This window comes from Lissotriton vulgaris, chromosome 5 (genome assembly GCF_964263255.1).
Source record: "Lissotriton vulgaris chromosome 5, aLisVul1.2, whole genome shotgun sequence".
Lineage (NCBI taxonomy): Eukaryota > Metazoa > Chordata > Amphibia > Caudata > Salamandridae > Lissotriton > Lissotriton vulgaris.
The window spans coordinates 882,767,450-882,789,720 of NC_141693.1; the positions used below are offsets into that span (position 1 = coordinate 882,767,450).

Genomic DNA, 22,271 nt, shown 5'->3' on the forward strand with positions numbered 1-22,271 from the left:
CCAAAAGGAGAACAATGTAGTATTGATATGGAGATCAGTAGAAGTATCTCTAACATGTTACCCTTTGCTCTGTAAGGTATGGTACAAAAACCTGTCATGCATGTGTTTTAAGATATTGCTACTTCGTTTTTACTCGCTGGTACAGGTATGCTATTTTTTAAGAAAATTATTTTATAATACTGCTCTGTCAATTTTTAACCTTGATATTTCTAGAATGAAATGTGTAGTACCAGAATACGAAATTGTATCTTAAATACTTAAAATTATTGGCCAGAGTATAGTTTGAAAATATTTTAATTTGTTTCAGATTCAAAAAGTATGTAACAAAAAATTGTGGGAAAGATATACGCACAGGAGAAAAGAAATTACAGAAGAAAATCACAATCATTCCAATGAAAGGATGTTGTTCCATGGTAAGATGTGTGTGTGTGTGTGTATGTGTGAATTTACTTTGAAAGTTATTTTGTAGACATTCTAATTGTTTGACTTGAATTACACCTCACACTAAATATTTGTTTAAAACATGCAATGGGTATTTATCAAGAACCTACATACATTTAAATTGTGTTTGGGAGGAGAACGCTGAGATGTTAGTTGTATTTGAAAAGAAAATTAACAGCACCGTTTTTTTGTGGCAGAGCTTATTTCTTGTTTTGGCACTATTAGACCCTATTTTACTTCCTTAATTTTGTGGTAGCACTGCCACTACTTGCTTATTTCTATATATGTGCTTGCAGCATCCTTCCTTCGTGACTGGACGGTGGCAGGAAAAGTTGTGGTACATGACTGTTCTAGTCTTCAAGTAGCCAGAACAATAATATGTCAAACTTTGCTTGATGGAGGATTCCCTTCTAGCAGCCGTCTGTGGCGTGTCACCTCCGTTAGTGAGCGTCTTGTACATTAATTGAGGAGTGTTCACAAAACAACTAGTGTGCGATCCTAAGTAAAGAGGAACAACTCTTCTCTCTCTCTTCCTGTTGTCGACAGTCAAGCTTTAGAGGCGCACATAGAAGTTGAGATGAATGAAACTTGACAAGAGGTTCTACGTGTGTGTGAACACAAGCAGTGAAAGTAAAATAAAAAGATATTAGGGACTGAAAATAAGTATATAAACATGGAGGAACGTCAAATTTGCGCTCCAGTTTAAAATATAATTTAAAGGGAAAGTGTACATCAAAGTTAGGCTGCATCAGATTAAGTGTTTTTTTTTGTTTGCATTTACATGATATGATTCTTTGTTATGCTTCATGGCTATATTAAAGATCTAGTTAAGTGTGTGTGCTTACACATTTATATATATAATTACAATTTAATTTTAAAAGTGAAAATTTACATTTTCCAATGTATTGCCCTTATTTTGTTCTATATTTTCGTTGAAATTGTCAAAGTCAATTTAATGTCCATTCTCTGAGCATAAGTTGCCGGGTTACAGTGCTCTGCAATTTATTGGAAATTTGACAAATAAAATTGGTTTAAAAAAAAAAAAAGTGAAAATGCATAATGTATCCTCACCTCCTTTCTTTTTTTACCCCTGGTGAACCAACTATAAAATGGCCTAAGTGGAAGAAAATATTTAGCAACTATGCACATGTTTGTGGCACTAATTTATGAGTACAAAACAGAAACATGCTCTGTTATTACATTGTTTAGGGGTAGAGGGGCAGGATGTTTTGGAGAATGTATCTGATCTTCCGCATGCTGAGGCTAGGGATTTAAATGAGTATGACATTGCAATGGCAAAGTTAGATCGACATTATTTCCCACGTGTGAGTACCATTTTAGAAAGGTATCACTTTGGTTTAAAGTGTCAGGGTGAAGACTAATCTGTTGAAGATTTTGTAACTTCCTTAAGGAAATTGGCATCTTTGGCGATGCAGCAGACAAAAGGATCAGGGACCAGTTTTTGCTTCCCTGCAACAGTAATAAGATACGTGAGGAACTACGGATGAAAGATGAGCCTCCTCTTGATGAGGTGCTTATTGTTGCAAGTGGAACACATGATGAGGTGCGTTAGTGAACTTAAGGTTGAGAAAGAGGTACATGTGCCTATTCCTAGTTGCACTGAAAAGGAGAATACTGTGGAGGTATGTGTTGTTAAATCGTCTGGATTTAAATCCCAAAGTGTTTCTGATGTAAAACAATCCTCTGAGGTTAGAGGTGGCAATGGGAAAGAACAACATTTTAATGTAACTTGTTTCAGATGTGGTTATCCTGGTCATAGGGCCAATGATAGATCCTGTCCAGCTGTGTCACAAGCCTGTAACTTATGTGGTATCAAAGGTAATTTTAGCAAGTGTTGCAGGAACAGAAATAGAAAATATTACAAGGGTAAAGATAAGGAATCTTTTCAGGAGATTGTTTTGCAAGTTAATGAGCATGAAACAACTTTTTCCTTCTGAAACAGTCAGTATACATGGGATAGAGACTATAATGAAGTTTGATTCTTGTTCCCGGATCACCATTATCTCAAGACAAACTTTGTTGACTTTATTCCCTGATGAGATACCTCTCAATGAATTGGACATAGAACCTGGACTGTATGGTGGGAGCAATATCAACCTGATGGGATATTTCATAGCAACAATTGGTATTTGTGGCAAGAACACGTGTGGCAAAATATGTGTCCTGCAAAGGTGATGATCTTTTGGGTTGGAGTCACCAAGAAGAGCTGGGTGTTAGTCTTCATCCAAGTAAAAATACACAGGTACAGTTTGATCAGGTTGGTCACAAAGGAAACAAATTCATTATGGAGTTTAATGGTTTATTTCAAAAGAAACTTGATAAGTTGATTGGCTACAAGCATAAAATCAGACTGAGACAATGCCACTCCTGTAGTAGCAAAGGTAAGATGGATTTGATTACACCTACAATCTGAAAGAGACACGTTAGTGATAGATTCCTTACCTTAGAATATCCCCAGGCGTCAGACTGGATCCGGAAACTTTTGCGTAGCAATACCCCTGCGCGCCGGTAGGCGTCGTCTGCGGCTCCGCGTCCGTCGTCGGCGTCGTGAGCGCCGGGATGACGTCGTCGGAGTACTTAGACGGCGCCCATGCGCGCTGACGTCAGTTCTTCTTTTTTCCGCGCCAGCTAGCGCAGATCCGGAAGAAGCTCTACCCCCAGTCACTTTTTGACTGAAAACTTTTGATCCTTTTGATCTTCTCTTTAGTCGACTATCTCGACTATCGGTGCCAGGGATGCCCGGGTTCAAGCCTTGTTCGAAGTGCGGCCGACTCATTTCGGTCACGGACCCCCATCGCCGGTGCCTGAAGTGCTTAGGCCTCGACCACGACGATCGATCCTGCTCCGACTGCCGGGCCCTGACGTCGAAGGCTAGGCGGGAGCGGTCCCGCAAGCGTCTCGAGCTGAGGCAGTCGGCCCCGCGCCGCTCCAGGTCCCGGTCCCGGTCCCACGGGAGGTCGAGGGACAAGGTCGCGAGGTCGGAGTCATCGACGTTCCGGAAGTGGACACCGATCGTCTGGTTCCAAGTCCTCAGGTAAGAGGCATGAGAGGTCGGAGCGACACCATCGATCCTCCGACCCGCCCCGACGCTCGCACGATGCGGCCGGGGACTCGGGCGACACCGCCCACGCGGCTCCGCGGGAGTCGCAAGCGTCGCCGCCTGTCCCACACCTTCGGGTCCCTGGGCACGGCGCGTCGCAGGAGGAGGTCGAGAGGTACCTCATGGCCATGAGGGCCCTCCCTCCTCAGTCGGTTCCCGTGGCGCCTTCGGGCCGATCGGTTCCGTCTGGAGGTCCTTCCGGGTTGGGCGCTTCGGCCCCGACGACGTCGGGCGCTTCGGCCCCGGCGCCGCTGGGACTTCGGTCCCGGCGCCGCACGACCTCGCTGGATCCGGCTCCGGATCCGGGACCTCGCCGGTCGACCTTACGACCTCGCCGGCGCCGTCCCTTCAGGTGTCGTCCCCGGCAGCCGATGTGGTTGCCGCCCCCAATGTTTCCTACGGTCCTACTCAGGAGTCGGAAGGGCGCCGCTGGGCGCCGATTCCGTCGCCCTTTGGAGATTTTTATCTCCACGAGGAGGCCCTGGCTGTTAATCCTGGTCTCCAGGAGCCAGGTGACGAGGAGCAATGGGAGGGGTCCGAGGACCCTCTGGCACGTGATTGCCAGTCGCAGCAGGACTGGACATATGAGCTTGGGGAGGCCAGTGGTATTGACACCTCGCCAGACACTGGATTTACGTCGCCCCCGACTGTGGCTTCGGAGGCGGGTTCTGCTTACAGCGTAGTGTTGACGAAGGCAGCTAAGGCCTTAAACCTTCAGCTCCCCGTCGCGGCCGTGAGGACTAATCTCCTCACTGAGGTCCTCAAACAGCAGTCAGGCTCCGCGGAGCCCCTCCTGCCGTTCAATGAGGCCTTGTGTGACGTTCTTCTGGGCACTTGGTCCAAGCCCGCCACAGGCCCCCCTGTGGACAGGAACGTGGCCAGACGCTACCGCCCGGCACCGGGCGACCCATGCTTTTTGTCCACCCATCCCACCCCCGAGAGTCTGGTCATCCAGGCCTCAAACTCCCAAACCGCATTCCCGTCGGCCCCGCCCGACAGGGAATCCAAGAGATATGAACAGTTCGGGAAGAAGGTTTTCTCGTCTGTGAGCTTAGGGCTGCGGTCTGTGAACACCGCCTGTCTCTTGGGCCGCTACACCCACACCCTGTGGGACACGGTTGCGGAGGTGCTGCCTAGATGCCCGGAGGAGGTCCAGGCTAAACTCAGCCAAGCCCTGGCGGACGGCCGAGATGCAGCACGCTTTTCTATCCGGTGTGGGCTGGATACTACGGACTCACTGGGCAGGGCGATGGCAACGACGGTGGCGGTTCGACGCCACGCCTGGTTGAGGTCCGCCAACTTCTCGGCCGATGTCCAGGCCACCCTCCTGGACATGCCGTTTGATGGCCGTCGCCTCTTCGGCGACAAGGCAGACCATGCGCTGGAACGTTTCAAGGACTCCAGGGCTACGGCCAAGTCCTTGGGCCTTACGGCCCCACGCCAGCAGTCGGGTGCCTTTCGCTCCTTTCGTGGCCACGGAAGGGGCGCCCCACCACGTACCGTCAGCCACGCGCCGCAGAATGTTCAGCAACGCGGTGGCGGACGTGGGAACCGCCGTGGCGGTGGTCGGGGCCAACGGCGAGGCCAGTCCACACCTCCCTCAGCAGCCCCTGCCTCAAAACCTTCCTAGTCCGAGTTTTCAGGCCCATGTGACGCCTGTGGGAGGCAGGGTTCGCCATCACCTCTCCCACTGGCATACAGTCACTTCGGACAGGTGGGTGCTGCAGATTGTACGAAGGGGCTTCTCCCTCCCCTTCGAGTCTTCCCCTCCATTTATGCCACCTCAATACCACCGTGTGTCAGGGGATCACTTGCAACTTCTGCAAGAGGAGGTTTCGGCCCTCTTGGCCAAGAGGGCCATCGAGCGCGTTCCTGGGCCAGAAGTAGGACGTGGTTGTTACTCCCACTACTTTCTGGTACCCAAGAAGGGCAAAGGGGGCCTACGCCCTATCTTGGATCTGCGGAACGTCAACGGCTTCCTCCGGACGGAGAAGTTCAAGATGCTCACTTTGGCTCAGGTCCTGGCAGCCCTGGACCCAGGAGACTGGATGGTAGCGTTGGACTTGCAGGACGCCTATTTCCACATCCCCGTCCTGCCGGCCCACCGGCGTTACCTGCGGTTCACGGTAGGCCAAGAGCACTTTCAGTTTACCGTGCTCCCCTTCGGCCTTACCAGCGCCCCACGGGTGTTCACGAAGGTGATGGCGGTGGTCGCAGCCCATCTGCGCAGGCAGGGGGTATCAGTCTTCCCCTACCTCGACGACTGGTTGTTGAAGGCGGGCTCGCCCCAGACAGTCGTCAACCACCTCCAGACTACGGCCGACCTCCTGCACTTGCTGGGGTTCTCCATCAATGTGCCGAAGTCACACCTGTGTCCCTCTCAGAAGCTCCTCTTCATCGGAGCGGTTCTCGACTCGGCGCAGTTTCGGGCTTACCCACCCGAGCAGCGGGTTCGGGATATTCAGGCTCTGGTTCCCATCTTCCAGCCGTTATCCCGGGTCTCGGTCAGGTTGACGCTGCGGCTTCTGGGACTGATGGCCTCCTGCATCCTTCTGGTGCGTCACGCCAGGTGGCGGATGCGGGCTCTGCAGTGGGACCTGAAGTTTCAGTGGGCCCAGCATCAGGGCAACCTGTCCGATCATGTCCTGATCTCAGAGGGCACTGCGAGACAACTGCAGTGGTGGCTCACGGATCGCGACTGGGTCAGTGGCAAACCCCTCTCCCTACCCCAACCGGAGCACGTAGTTGTGACGGACGCGTCCCTCCACGGCTGGGGAGGCCACATGGGAGAGGCGGAGATCAGAGGCCTCTGGTCTCCGGCGGAGTCCCGGCTCCATATCAACCTTCTGGAGCTGCGGACGATTCGTCTAGCACTGAAGGCATTCCTCCCCTCTGTCCGAGGGAGCGTAGTGCAAGTGTTCACCGACAACACCACCGCCATGTGGTACTGCAACAAACAAGGCGGGGTGGGGTCGTGGACCCTCTGCCAGGAGGCTCTGCGCCTCTGGCAGTGGCTGGATCATCAGGGCGTGACCCTGGTGGTTCAACACCTGGCAGGCTCTCTGAATGCCAGGGCGGACGAACTCAGCCGCCGGTGCATGATGGATCACGAATGGCGTCTGAACTCGGACGTGGCGCAAGGTCTCTTTCAGCAGTGGGGAGAGCCTTGGTTAGATCTATTCGCCACAGAAGAGAACGCGCAATGTCATCAGTTCTGTGCGTTGGAATTTCCAACGCGGCACTCGCTCGGAGACGCTTTTCGTCGCGAGTGGAGCTGCGGTCTGTTGTACGCCTTTCTGCCTATACCACTTCTGCCCAGAGTGCTGAAGAAGATCAGGCGCGACCGGGCCCAGGTTATCCTTGTGGCTCCGGACTGGGCACGAAGATACTGGTATCCCGAGCTACTCAGCATGTCAGTCGATCCCCCGATTTGTCTGCCTCTTCGGGAGGACCTTCTGTCGCAGCAGCAGGGGACGGTCCTGCACCCGAACCTGTCCAGTCTCCACCTACAAGCTTGGAGATTGAGCGGCGGCAGTTGAGGCCATTTGACTTGCCTCCCGAAGTCTGTGATATCATTCTGGCAGCCAGGCGTCCCTCCACAAAGTCGGTATACGCCTGCCGGTGGAACAGATTTGTGGCATGGTGCACAGCAAAGGCTGTGGATCCTCTCTCGGCACCCCTTTCTGAGGTTCTCCTCTTTCTTCTTTCCCTTGCCCAGCAGGGCTCTGCTCTGGGCACTCTTAAAGGGTACCTTTCTGCTCTATCAGCCTTCTTGAGGCTACCAGATCAGCCTTCTTTATTCAAGTCCCCTATTGTAAGTAGATTTCTGAAGGGCATCACGCACATGTTCCCTCCTGTTCCCTTCGTGATGCCCCAGTGGGACTTGAATCTTGTTCTCACTTATCTGATGTGTGCTCCCTTTGAGCCACTGCACAACTGTCCTCTTCGTCTCCTTACTCTGAAGACTGCCTTCCTGGTTGCCATCACCTCTGCCAGGAGAGTGAGTGAGCTCCAGGCTCTTTCTTCTTCTCCACCTTTCCTGTCTGTTCATCCTGACAAGGTGGTGTTACGTACACGACCTTCCTTTCTGCCCAAGGTTGTCACGGCCTTCCACATTGGGCAGTCCATTACTTTGCCCACCTTCTTTCCGCCTCCGCATCCCTCGAAAGAGGAAGAGAGGCTCCACCGTCTGGATCCAAAACGTGCGCTCTCCTACTACCTAGATCGCACACGCCAATTCCGGGTGGATGACCAACTCTTCGTTGGTTACGTGGGCGCAAAGAAGGGTAAGGCTGTGCACAAGAGGACCATCTCTAGGTGGATCATCTTGTGTATCCAAGCATGTTACTCCATGGCGAGGAAGGAGCCCCCGGCTGGATTGCGGGCTCACTCCACTCGGGCCACGGCAACGACAACTGCCCTGGGCCGCGGTGTCCCCCTGCAGGACATCTGTCAGGCAGCCACGTGGGCCTCGCTGCACACGTTCGCAAGACACTACTGCCTGGACAGTCAAGTCCGGAGGGATGGCTTCTTTGGCCGTTCCGTCCTCCAGGACTTTCTGGTGTGATATTGGTTCGCAGACCCACCACCGGGGTTGGTATTGCTGGGGTATCTATTCTAAGGTAAAGAATCTATCACTAACGTGTCTCTTTCAGATGCACAAGTTACTACTTGTGTAACGATATATCTGTAAGAGACATTAGTTAGTGATAGATTCCTTACCGACCCACCCATCCTCCCCGTTCTGCGAACCGATATCTAGGGTTAAGGTCAGCCCCTTTCAGGGCCCTAGTTTCATGGCACCAGTGTTGGTTCTATCATGGCTCTGCGTATCTGGCGTGGAAAAGCTATGTGTCAGAACTGACGTCAGCGCGCATGGGCGCCGTCTAAGTACTCCGACGACGTCATCCCGGCGCTCACGACGCCGACGACGGACGCGGAGCCGCAGACGACGCCTAACGGCGCGCAGGGGTATTGCTACGCAAAAGTTTCCGGATCCAGTCTGACGCCTGGGGATATTCTAAGGTAAGGAATCTATCACTAACTAATGTCTCTTACAGATATATCGTTACACAAGTAGTAACTTGTGCGACAGTGGTTGACATGGAAATCAAGATGTTGGTAGTGTGGGGTCATTGAAGAAGTTGAAGCTACAAACTGGTTGGCTTCCTTTGTCAATGCACGAAAGGGGAATGGAGACATTCGTCTTTGCGTGGACTTGAGCGCGTTGAACAAAGGTTGTGGTTGACAGATTTCCGCTCCCCAACATAGAGGAAATGATCACTACCTTTTCTGATGCTAAAGTCTTCAGCACTCTAGATCTGATGTCAGCTTATCAGGTTGAGTTGCATGAGAGTTTGCAGGATCTCACAGCTTTCACGACTCCATTTGGCATTTTTCGAGTCAAGAGAATGCCATTTGGTTTCATTTCTGCAGCTGCAGTTATTCAGAGAGCTATGTTGATTATTTTAAAAGATCAACCTGGTGTGAAGTGTTATTAGGATGACATAATTATCTTTGCATCAAACAACATAGAGCATGATCTTCGTGTTCATCCGGTCATACAAAGACGTCATGATGCTGGTTTAATACTCAAGGCAGAAAAGTGCAAATTCAGTGTCAATGAAGTGAGTTATCTAGGTTACAATGTCACTGCTACAGGAATAAAACCTAAGAGAGAACTCGTTGATACTATAAAAAGTTTGAAAGAACCTATGTCAAAAGAAGTCTCATCTTTTTTGAGAATGGTGGAGTATTATAGTTGCTTCATAAAAGACATTGCTAGTAAAACTTTTCATATGAGAAAATTATTCAAGAAAAACACTGATTTTGTGCGGGGAGCAGAGTGTGATCAAGAGTGTGTCCGTATAAAAAAAGATTTAGGCAACGCTCCCTCTCTGCAATCTTTTGAAGCTTCATCTTACACTACGATTGTGTGTGATGCCAGTGATAAAGGTTTAGGTGCTTTATTAATTCAGACTAGGAATGGAAAGGAAAATCTTATTGCTTGCATATCAAGAACACTCGGGATGCAGAACAAAATTATTCTGTTATTGAACGTGAGTCATTGGCTGTGTTTTGGTCCATAATGAGGTTCAAACAATTTCTTTGGGGCTTCAAATTTGGTGAGCAAACCGATCATAAGCCCTTAGTGGAGGTATTTGCAAAGAAGGGTCTTGACTCCATTTCATCACGCATTCGTAGGTGGGTAATAGGATTACAGGATTTTTCTTTCACTGTCCAGTGTGTACCAGGAGCAAGCAATTTCTCAGCTGATTGTTTATCCAGGCTGGTTGATTTTGATATAGTTCAGTCTGACAATTGTGATGACCTAGATCAAGAAGAGTGAGTGAGTGTGTTGAAGTGACTGAAGGATCTATTAGTTAGAGGATCTAGGGAAGGATGTCACTTTGTGCAAAATAAGAGATGTAGTTGCTTCAGGTATGAAGAATAAATCAAAGCTCAGGGAATTTACAGGATGTTGGGAGAAGGTGTTAAATGAGCTTGCAGTTGACAGAGGGTTTCTGTTGAGAGACACAAGATTAATTGCTCCAGAGAATTTGAGAGGTAACATTTTACATTTGGCACATGAAGGGCACATGGGCATAGTGAAGACCAAAGGAAAACTTAGAGTATTTTTGGTGGCCTACGCTCGATCAGGATGTTGAGAGTTTGATCAGAGATTGTGTGGAGTGAACGGTTTCAGACAAAGGGCTCAAGACTAAACAACTACCTATGGTTTGCAGAACTCTACACAAATATCCAATGGATATTCTTGGTCCAATAAGAGGTGAACATGCCACACCTTATGTCATTGTGCTTATGGATCTGTATTCTAGGTGGTTTGAGGTGTCCTGTGTACAGGACATTTCTTCCTCGGTGATTATCAAATTTCTGGCAGGTGAGTTTAAGAGCGAGCGTTTTCCCAGGTTTCTGCTTACAGATAATGCTGTGCAATTCTGTTTTCGTGAGACAAAATCTTTTTTGCAGAGGTGTGGCATTGTCCACAAAAAATCAGCGTTGTATCATCCTGAAACGAATGGTGCTATTGAGAGAATTATCAAAACCTTAAAGGAGGGCATCCAATCAGCAAGAGCGAATGGGTTAGATTGGAAAAAGGAATTGTCCAATAGACTTATGGGCTATTGGTTTTCACCTCATGGCTCTACTGGGAAGATTTCATTTGAATTATTTAAGGGAAGATCGGCATCTACGCTTGTGTGTCCGGGGTGGATGAAGTGGAGCAAAGGATGTGTGGATAATTCTCCTGGAAAAAAAAGAATTGGATTTTCATAAGTGTGTGAGAGATGTGGATGTCAATGTGGGTGATTTGTCAAAATAAAAGCTCCTAAAGGGTGTGCAGAGTGGTCCAAGTTCACCAAGGAACTTCAAGTTATTAAATGTTTCAGAAATGCTGTTAAGACACATGAAGGTCCCATATGGAACAAGAGCTGAGTTACTGTCACATGTAAAATATCTAATCCCATTGACCATTCATTGTTGAGACCACTACCAGTAGTAAGTGGATCTTGTAGTTCAGGTTTCGACCGTTATTCTAGAAGTGTTCCACCAACACACAGGCGGAGTGTCAGAGTGATCAGGAAACTTGCTTACTTCAAAGATTTTGTAGTATGATTTGTTGTTTTTCAAATTGCTTATTTGCTGTTTTCTCATATCTGAAAGAGACACGTTAGTGATAGATTCCTTACCTTAGAATATCCCCAGGCGTCAGACTGGATCCGTAAAATTTTGCGTAGCAGTACCCTTGCGCGTCGGTAGGCGTCGTCTGCGGCTCCGCGTCCGTCGTCGGCGTCGTGGGCGCCGTGATGACGTTGTCGGAGTACTTAGACGCCGCCTCCGCATGCTGACGTCAGTTCTTCTTTTTTCCGCGCCAGCCAGCGCAGATCTGGAAAAAGCAGTTCCCTAGTCATTTTTTGACTAACTTTTTGGATCTTTTTGATCTATTTCGAAGTCTTCACGACTCCGACGGTGCCAGTAGGGATGCCCGGCTTCAAGCACTGCGACGGTTGCGAACGCCTCATGTCGATTACGGATCCGCACCGCCTGTGCCTGACGTGTTTGGGCGTCGACCATGACGACGAGGCCTGCTCCGACTGTCGGGCCCTCTCGAGGAAGGCCAGGCGGGAGCGGTCCCGCAGGCGACTCGAGATCCGCCAGTCGGCCCCGCGCCGTGTGAGGTCCCGCTCCCGGTCCCACGGGAGGTCGAGGGACAGGTCGCGGGGGCGGAGCCGTCACAGCTCCGGGAGTCGGCGCCACTCCTCCGGGTCCAAGTCGTCAGGTAAGAAGCATAAGAAGTCGAAGAGACATCATCCCTCTTCCGACTCCCCCCGACGCTCGCGCGATGCGGCCGGGGGTTCGGGTGACACCGCCCACGCGGCTCCTCAAGAGTCGCGGGCGGCTCCATACCCCCTGGTCCCTGGGCTGAACGTGACACCGGAGGAGATAGAGCGCTTCCTCATGGCCATGAGGTCCCTGTCTTCTCCGACGGGTTCCGCGACGCCTTCGGGCCCAGTGAACCCGTCTGGGGGCCCTAGTGGGTCGGGGGATGCGACCCCGACGCCGCCGCTGCCCTCGGGCTCGGCGCCGCAGGGTTCGGCGGTTCCAGCGTCGTCGGTGCCTTCGGGCCCGACGCCACAGGGTGCCGCTCGGCCCTCGTCGGGCGATGGAACGTCCCCGGTGGACCTTTCGACCCCCCCCCGGGTCGGTCCGTGTGGTGTCCCCTCCGGCGTCGGCCCCGGCCGACGCCGCCCCGATGCCTCCTCTCTATGGGCGCCGGCGTCGGGACGGCGCCGATCTCGGCGCCGTTCGGGGATTTCCATCCCTATGAGCCATCCTCATTCACTTACGACCCTGAGTCTCAGGAGATGGGGGAAGAGGAGGATTGGGAGGGGTCTGAGGACCCTCTGACAAGGGAATGTCAGTCTACAATGGACTGGTCAGGAGACCTTGGGGAGGCCAGTGGCCTGGACACCTCTCCAGACACTGGATTCGTCTCTCCTCCTTCCGTGGCTTCGGAGGAGGGCGCGACATATAGTGTGGTGTTGATGAGGGCTGCTAAGGCATTTAGTCTTGAGCTCCCCGTCGCGGCCGTGAGGACTAATCTTCTCACTGAGGTCCTTAAGCCGCAGTCATGCTCCATGGAGCCTCTGCTGCCGTTTAATGAGGCCTTGTCGGACGTTCTTTTGGGCACTTGGTCCAGGCCCGCTACATGTTCGCCTGTAGATAGGAACGTGGCCAGGCGCCACCGCCCGGCTCCGGGCGTCCCATGTTTCCTGTCCACCCACCCCACCCCCGAGAGTCTGGTTATCCAGGCCTCTAACTCCCAGACCGCCTTCCCGTCGGCTCCCCCTGACCGGGAATCCAAGAGGTACGAGGCCTTTGGCAAGAAGGTATTCTCGTCCCTTAGCTTAGGACTGCGGTCTTCCAACACCGCATGCCTCTTGGGCCGTTACACCCATTCTATATGGGAAACGATGGCGGAAGTGCTGCCAGAGTGTCCGTTGGAGGTACGGGCCAAACTCGGCCAAGCCCAAGTGGAGGGCCGGGACGCAGCGAAGTACTCGATCAGGTGCGGACTGGATACAACTGACTCGCTGGGCAGAGCAATGGCTACGACGGTGGCGATTCGACGCCACGCCTGGCTCAGATCCGCCAACTTCTCGGCTGATGTCCAGAATACCCTCATGGACATGCCGTTCGATGGCCGTCGCCTCTTTGGCGACAAGGCAGACCACGCGCTTGAGCGCTTTAAGGACTCCAGGGCTACGGCCAAGTCCTTGGGCCTCTCGGCCCCGCGCCAGCAAGTGGGTGCCTTTCGCTCCTTTCGTGGCCAAGGAAGGGGCGTCCCCACGCGTGCCGCCAGCCACTCGCCGCATACTGTCGTCCAGCGCGGCGGCGGCCGTGGAAACCGCCGTGGAGGCGGTCGGGGAGGCAAGCGGAGCCAGTCCACACCTGCCCCCGCAGCATCCGCCTCTAAACCCTCCTAGTCCGTGCTTTTCGGCCCATGTGACGCCAGTGGGGGGCAGGGTTCGCCATCACCACTCTCACTGGCGCACAGTCACTTCGGACAGGTGGGTGCTGCAGATCGTCCGAAGGGGCTACTCCCTCCCCTTCGAGACAACCCCTCAAGCCATATCACCGCAACACCACCGCGTATCGGGGGATCATTTGCGGCTCCTGCAGGAGGAAGTTTCGGCCCTCTTGGCCAAGGGGGCCATCGAGCGCGTTCCTGGGCCAGAAGTAGGACGTGGTTGCTACTCCCACTACTTCCTGGTACCCAAGAAGGGCAAAGGGGGCCTACGCCCTATCTTGGATCTGAGGAACGTCAACGGCTTCCTCCGGAAGGAGAAGTTCAAAATGCTGACACTGGCTCAGGTCTTGGCTGCCCTAGACCCAGGAGACTGGATGGTAGCGTTGGACTTGCAGGATGCGTATTTCCACATCCCCGTCCTGCCGGCCCACCGGCGTTACCTGCGGTTCACGGTAGGCCTCGAGCACTTTCAGTTTACCGTGCTCCCCTTCGGCCTTACCAGCGCCCCACGGGTGTTCACGAAGGTGATGGCGGTGGTCGCAGCTCACCTGCGCAGGTTAGGGGTTTCAGTCTTCCCCTACCTAGACGACTGGTTGTTGAAGGCGGGCTCGCCCCAGGCAGTCGTCGACCACCTCCAGACTACGGCGGATCTCCTGCACCGGCTGGGATTTTCCATCAATGTGCCGAAGTCACACCTGTGCCCCTCTCAGAAGCTCCTTTTCATCGGAGCAGTTCTCGACTCGGCGCAGTTTCGGGTTTATCCGCCCGAACAGCGGGTTCGGGATATACAGGCCCTGATTCCGATCTTCGGGCCGTTATCCCGAGTTTCGGTCAGGTTGACGCTGCGGCTTCTGGGGCTGATGGCCTCCTGCATCCTTCTGGTGCATCACGCACGGTGGCGGATGCGGGCTCTGCAGTGGGACCTGAAGTTTCAGTGGGCCCAGCACCGGGGCAACCTGTCCGACCATGTCCTGATCTCGGAGGGCACTGCGAGACAGCTGCAGTGGTGGCTCACGGACCGCGATTGGGTCAACGGCAGATCCCTCTCCCTTCCCTAACCGGAGCACGTAGTTGTGACGGACGCGTCCCTCCAGGGCTGGGGAGGCCACTTGGGAGAGGCGGAGATCAGAGGACTCTGGTCTCCGGCGGAGTCCCGGCTCCATATCAATCTGTTAGAGCTGCGGGCGATTCGTCTGGCACTGAACGCATTCCTCCCGTCTGTCCGAGGGAGTGCAGTGCAGGTGTTCACGGACAACACCACCGCCATGTGGTACTGCAACAAACAGGGCGGTGTGGGGTCGTGGACCCTATGCCAGGAGGCTCTGCGCCTCGGGCAATGGCTGGAACATCAGGGCGTGACTCTGGTGGTTCAACACCTGGCAGGTTCTCTGAACGCCAGGGCGGACCAACTCAGCCGTCGGTGCTCGATGGATCACGAATGGCGTCTGAACTCGGACGTGGCGCAAGGCCTCTTTCTGCGTTGGGGAGAGCCTTGGTTAGATCTATTCGCCACCGAAGAGAACGCGCAATGTCATCAGTTCTGCGCGTTGGAATTTCCAAGGCGGCACTCGCTCGGAGACGCTTTTCGTCGCGAGTGGAGCTGCGGTCTGTTGTACGCCTTTCCGCCTATACCTCTTCTGCCCAGAGTGCTGAAGAAGATCAAGCGCGACCGGGCACAAGTCATCCTTGTGGCTCCGGACTGGGCACGAAGGTACTGGTATCCCGAGCTACTCAGTATGTCAGTCGATCCCCCGGTTCGTCTGCCTCTTCAGGAGGACCTTCTGTCGCAGCAGCAGGGGACGGTCCTCCACCCGAACCTGTCCAGTCTCCACCTCCATGCATGGAGATTGAGCGGCGACAGTTGAGGCCATTTGACTTGACTCCTGAAGTTTGCAACATCATTCTGGCAGCCAGGCGTCCCTCCACAAAAACGGTATACGCCTGCAGGTGGAACAGATTTGTGGCATGGTGCACAGCAAAGGCTGTGGATCCTCTCAATGCCCCTCTCTCTGAGATTCTTCTCTTCCTTCTTTCTCTTGCCCAGCAGGGCTCTGCTCTGGGCACTATCAAGGGCTATCTTTCGGCTCTTTCAGCCTTTCCGAGGCTGCCTGACCAACCTTCCTTGTTCAAGTCCCCTATAGTAAACAGATTTCTGAAAGGCATCACTCATACCTTTCCTCCTGTTCCTTTCGTGATGCCTCAGTGGGACTTGAACCTGGTTCTAACATTTCTGATGTGCGCTCCCCTTGAGCCACTTCATAACTGTCCACTTCGCCTTCTTTCTTTGAAGACTGCCTTCCTGGTAGCCATCACCTCTGCCAGGAGAGTGAGTGAGCTCCAAGCCCTCTCTTGTAAGCCTCCTTTCCTTTCAGTCCTTCCGGACAAGGTTGTTTTGAGGACTAGGCCCTCCTTCTTGCCTAAGGTGGTCACGGCCTTCCACATTGGGCAGTCCATCACATTGCCCACCTTCTTTCCGCCTCCGCACCCCTCGAGAGAGGAGGAGAGGCTCCACCGTCTGGACCCAAAACATGCGCTCTCGTTCTATTTGGATCGCACACGCCAGTTCCGGGTGGATGATCAACTCTTTGTTGGGTACGCGGGCGCTAAGAAAGGGAAAGCAGTGCACAAGAGGACCATTTCTCGATGGATTATCATGTGCATCCAGGCGTGTTACTCCTTGGCTAAGAAGGAACCACCTGTTGGGCTGCGGGCTCATTCCACTCGAGCCACGGCCACTACAACTGCCTTGGGCCGAGGTGTGCCCTTGCGGGACATTTGCCAGGCTGCTACGTGGGCTTCGTTGCACACGTTTGCGAGGCACTACTGCCTGGACAGTCAAGTCCGGAGGGATGGCTACTTCGGCCGTTCCGTTCTCCAGGACTTTCTGGTGTGAATATTGGTTCGCAGACCCACCACCACGGGGATGGTATTGCTGGGGTATCTATTCTAAGGTAAGGAATCTATCACTAACGTGTCTCTTTCAGATGCACAAGTTACTACTTGTGTAACGATATATCTGTAAGAGACATTAGTTAGTAACTTGTGCTTTATTATCATACATTTTTCTATTTAAGTTTTGCTATGTACTTTTGTTGTATGGAAGGGAGAAGTGTGGCTTGTCACCTCATTTGCTAATGAGGTCACTGTTAGAACTTTCAGAGGACTCTCGTGTAAGAGGGTTCTGAGGTCAGGCAGTTGCTGTGCCACTGCAGTTGGATGAGGTGTATAGATTAATAAACACCACTTAACCTGCTCAGCGTTTTGTCTCTCTTTAAACCACGACTACACCGTCCCCATTTCCTTTTCCCTTACTTAGATGACACAGATGGAGCAGTGTCTGCTCAAAAAGTGTGGCTGGCAGGAGTGATTCCTTCCCCTAGACTACACCAGTGATATGTGGAAATGTGTACACAAATTCAAGCCCCTGCACATTACCATACTCTGATTAAAACCTTTGCTGTGGCCCAGTCACAGCACACCGTAACAGAAGTCATCAAATAAATAGTATCTGAAAGAGACAAATTAGTGATAGATTCCTTACCTTAGAATATTCCCAGGCGTCAGACTGGATCCGGAAATTTTTGCGTAGCAATACCCCTGCGCGTCGGTAGGCGTCCGCGGCTCCGCGTCCGTCGTCTGCGTCGTTAGCGCCGGAATGACGTCGTCTGAGTACTTAGATGCCGCCCATGCGCGCTGACGTCAGTTCTTCTTTTTTCCGCGCCAGCTAGCGCAGATCCGGAGAAGCTCTACCCCTAGTCATTTTTTGACTAAACTTTTGATCTTTTTGATCATTTCTTTCTTTGAGTCTTTGACTCTATCGGTGCCGGTAGGGATGCCTGGGTTCAAACCCTGTTCGAAGTGCGACCGACTGATGTCGGTTATGGACCCCCATCACCGGTGCCTGAAGTGTCTAGGTCTCGACCACCACAACCGCACCTGCTCCGACTGCCGGGCCCTGACGTCTAAAGCTAGGCGGGAGCGGTCCCGCAAGCGACTCGAGCTCCGGCAGTCGGCCCCGGGGTCGGAGTCATCGCAGCTCCGGGAGTGCACATCGGTCGTCGGGATCCAAGTCCTCAGGTAAGAGGCATGAGCGGACAGAGAGGCGTCATCGCTCCTCCAACCCACCCCGACGATCGCACGATGCGGCCGGGGGTTCGGGCGACACCGCCCACGCGGCTCCGAGGGAGTCTCAAGCGTCGCCGCCTGCCCCACACCTTCGGGTCCCTGGGCACGGCGTGACGCCGGAGGAGATCGAGCGGTGCCTCATGGCCATGAGGTCCCTCCCTCCTCAGTCTGGTTCCGTGGCGCCTCCGGGCCCAACGGTCCCGGCTGGAGGCCCTAGCGGGTTAGGCGCTTCGGCCCGGATACCGTCGGGTGCTTCAGCCCCGACGCCGCCGGCGACTTCGGTCCCGGCGCCGCAGGACCTCACCGGATCCGCTTCCGGATCCGGGTGGTCGCCAGTCGACCTCACCAGCGTCGGCCCCACGGGTGTCGCCCCCGTCGCCCACTGTGGACGCCGTTTCCAATGTTACCTTAGGTCCGACTCTGGCGCCGGAACGGCGCTGCTGGGCGACGCTTCCGACGGCCTTTGGAGATTTTTATTTCCATGAGGAGGCCCCGTCTGTTCATCCTGTTTTACAGGAAACGGGTGAAGAGGGAGATTGGGAGGGGTCTGAGGACCCTCTGGCACTGGAGTGCCAGTCTCAACAGGACTGGACATATGAGCTTGGGCAGGCCAGTGGTATTGACACTCCGCCAGACACTGGATTTGTCTCCCCTCCGACCGTGGCTTCGGAGGAGGGGTCTACTTATAGTGTAGTGTTGACGAGGGCGACCAAGGCCTTAAACCTTGAGCTCCCCGTCGCAGGCGTGAGGACTAACCTCCTCACTGAGGTCCTCAAACCGCAGACAAGCTCCAGCGAGCCCCTGCTGCCATTCAATGAGTCCTTATGTGACGTTCTTGTGGGCACTTGGTCCAAGCCCGCCACAGGTCCGCCTGTGGATAGGAACGTGGCCAGACGCTACCGCCCGGCCCTGGGCGACCCTTGCTTTTTGTCCACCCATCCCACCCCCGAGAGTCTGGTTATCCAGGCCTCCACTTCCCAGACCGCATTCCCGTCGGCCCCGCCCGATCGGAATCCAAGAGATATGAGCAGTTCGGGAAGAAGGTGTTCTCGTCCCTAAGCTTAGGGCTGCAGTCTGTCAATACCGCCTGTCTCTTGGGCCGCTACACCCACACCCTGAGGGATGCGGTCGCGGACGTGCTGCCACAATGTCCGGAGGAGATCCGGACTAAACTCGCCCAAACCCTTGTGGAGGGCCGAGATGCAGCGCAATATTCCATCCGGTGTGGGCTGCATACCACGGACTCACTGGGCAGGGCGATGGCAACGACGGTGGTGGTTCGACGCCACGCCTGGTTGAGGTCCGCCAACTTTTCGGCCGATGTCCAGGCCACACTTCTGGACATGCCGTTTGATGGCTGTCGCATCTTTGGCGACAAGGCAGACTATGCGCTTGAGCGTTTTAAGGGCTCCAGGGCTACGGCCAAGTCCTTGGGCCTCTCGGCCACACGCCAGCAATTGGGTGCCTTTCGCTCCTTTCGTGGCCAAGGAAGGGGCGCCCCCACACGTGCTGCCAGCCATGCGCCGCAGAATGTTCTACAGCGCGGTGGTGGCCGTGGAAACCGCAGGGGCGGCAGTCGGGGACAACGGCGAGGCCAGTCCACACCTCCCTCCGCAGCACCCGCCTCAAAACCTTCCTAGTCCGTGTTTTCAGGCCCATGTGACGCCTGTGGGAGGCAGGGTTCGCAATCACCTCTCCCACTGGCACACTGTCACATCGGACAGGTGGGTGCTGCAAATCGTCCGAAGGGGCTACTCCCTCCCCTTCGAGGCAACCCCTCCAGCCATGCCACCGCAATTCCACCGCGTGTCCGGGGATCACTTGCAACTTCTGCAAGAGGAAGTCACAGCCCTCTTGGCCAAGGGGGCCATCGAGCGCGTTCCTGGGCCGGAAGTAGGGTGTGGTTGTTACTCCCACTACTTTCTGGTACCCAAGAAGGGCAAAGGGGGCCTACGCCCTATCTTGGACCTGCGGAACGTCAACGGCTTCCTCCGGAAGGAGAAGTTCAAGATGCTGACTTTGGCTCAGGTCTTATCCGCCCTAGACCCTGGAGACTGGCTGGTAGCGTTAAACTTGCAGGACGCTTATTTTCACATCCCCGTCCTGCCGGCCCACCGGCGTTACCTGCGGTTCACGGTAGGCCTCGAGCACTTTCAGTTTACCGTGCTCCCCTTCGGCCTTACCAGCGCCCCACGGGTGTTCACGAAGGTGATGGCGGTGGTCGCAGCTCATCTGCGCAGGTTAGGGGTGTCAGTCTTTCCCTACCTCAACGACTGGTTGTTGAAGGCGGGCTCGCCCCAGACAGTCGTCAGCCACCTCCAGACTACGGCGGACTTCCTGCACTTGCTGGGGTTCTCCATCAACGTGCCGAAGTCGCACCTGTGTCCCTCTCAGAAGCTCCTCTTCATCGGAGCGGTTCTCGACTCGGCGCAGTTTCGGGTTTACCCTCCCGAACAGCGGGTTCGGGATATACAGGCTCCGATTCCAATCTTCCGGCCTTTCTCCCGAGTCTCGGTCAGGTTGACGCTGCGGCTTCTGGGGCTGATGGCCTCCTGCATCCTTCTGGTGCATCACGCCCGGTGGCGGATGCAGGCTCTGCGGTGGGACCTGAAGTTTCAGTGGGCCCAGCATCAGGGCAACTTGTCTGATCATGTCTTGATCTCAGAGTGCACTGCGAGACAACTGCAGTGGTGGGTCACGGACCGCGATTGGGTCAGTGGCAGATCCCTCTCCCTACCCCACCCGGAGCACGTGGTTGTGACTGACGCGTCCCTCCAGGGCTGGGGAGGCCACATGGGAGAGGCGGAGATCAGAGGCCTCTGTTCTCCGGCGGAATCCCGGCTCCATATCAACCTTTTGGAGCTGCGGGCGATTTGTCTAGCACTGAAGGCATTCCTCCCCTCTGTCCGGGGGAGTGTAGTGCAGGTGTTCACGGACAACACCACCGCCATGTGGTACTGCAACAAACCGGGCGGGTGGGGTCATGGACCCTATGCCAGGAGGCTCTGCGATGTCATTCCGGCGCTAACGACGCCGATGACGGACGCGGAGCCACTGACGACGCCTACCGACGCGCAGGGGTATTGCTACCCAAAAATTTCTGGATCCAGTCTGACGCCTGGGGATATTCGAAGGTAAGGAATCTATCACTAACTAATGTCTCTTACAGATATATTGTTACACAAGTAGTAACTTGTGCGACAGTGCTCTTGAGCGTTTCAAGGACTCCGGGGCTACGGCCAAGTCCTTGGGCATCTCGGGTCAGCGCCAGCAAACTTCTGCCTTTCGCTTCTTTGGTGGCCAAGTAACGGGCGCCCCCTCACGTCCTGCCAGCCACGGGCTGCAGACTAACATCCAGCGTGGCAGCGGACGTGGTAACCGCCGTGGCGGTGCCAGGGGACAGCAGCAAGGCCAGTCCACAGCGGCGAGGCTAGTCCACATCCATCCCCGCAGCATCCGCCTCAAAGCCTTCCTAGTCCGTGCTTTCAGGCCCATTTGGCGCCAGTGGGGGGCAGGGTTTGTCATCACTTCCTCCACTGGCGCACCATCACATCGGACAGGTGGGTGCTGCAAATCGTCCGAAGGGGCTACTCCCTCCCCTTCGAGGCGACCCCTCCAGCCATGCCAACGCAGTACCACCGCGTGTCGGGGGATCACTTGCAACTTCTGAAAGAGGAAGTTACGGCCCTCTTGGCCAAGGGGGCCATCAAACGCGTTCCTTGGCCAGAAGTAGGGTGTGGTTGTTACTCCCACTACTTTCTGGTTCCCAAGAAGGGCAAAGGGGGCCTACGCCCTATCTTGGACCTGCGGAACGTCAACGGCTTCCTCCGGAAGGAGAAGTTCAAGATGGTGACTTTGGCTCAGGTCTTAGCTGCCCTAGACCCAGAAGACTGGATGGTAGCGTTGGACTTGCAGGACGCATATTTTCACATCCCCATCCTGCCAACCCACCGTCGTTACCTGCAGTTCACGGTAGGCCGCGAGCACTTTCAGTTTACCCTGCTCCCCTTCGGCCTTACCAGTGCCCCTCGGGTGTTAGCGCCCCTCGGGTGTTCACGAAAGTGATGACTGTGGTCGCAGCTCATCTGCGCAGATTAGGTGTGTCAATCTTCCTCTATCTCGACGACGGGTTGTTGAAGGCGGGCTCGCCTAAGACAGTTGTCAGCCACCTCCAGACTAAGACAAACCTCCTGCACCTGCTGGGGTTCTCCATCAATGTACCAAAGTCACACCTGTGTCCCTCTCAGAAACTCCTCTTCATCGGAGCAGTTCTGGATTTGGCGCAGTTTCGGGTCTATCCTCCCGAATAGCGGGTTCGGGATATTCAGGCTCTGATTGCAATCTTTCAGCCTTTATCCCGAGTCTCGGTCAGGTTGACGCTGCGGCTTCTGGGGCTGATGGCCTCCTGCATCCTTCTGGTTCATCATGCCAGATGGCGGATGCGGGCTCTGCAGTGGGACCTGAAGTTTCCGTGGGCCCAGCATCAGGGCAACCTGTCCGACCACGTCCTGATCTCGGAGGGCACTGCGAGAC

General features: G+C 54.2%; 1 protein-coding gene across 2 annotated transcripts in view; it reads left to right on the forward strand.

Moving 5' to 3' along the window:
- Nucleotides 1–22,271, forward strand: part of TNKS2 (tankyrase 2) — a 691,336-nt gene that overhangs the window by 557,313 nt on the left and 111,752 nt on the right. For both annotated transcript variants that reach the window (XM_086922459.1, XM_086922461.1), the window contains one exon: nucleotides 308–413. In XM_086922459.1, coding sequence (XP_086778585.1) covers nucleotides 308–413 — 106 coding nt within the window. The remainder of the gene's footprint in view (nucleotides 1–307; nucleotides 414–22,271) is intronic.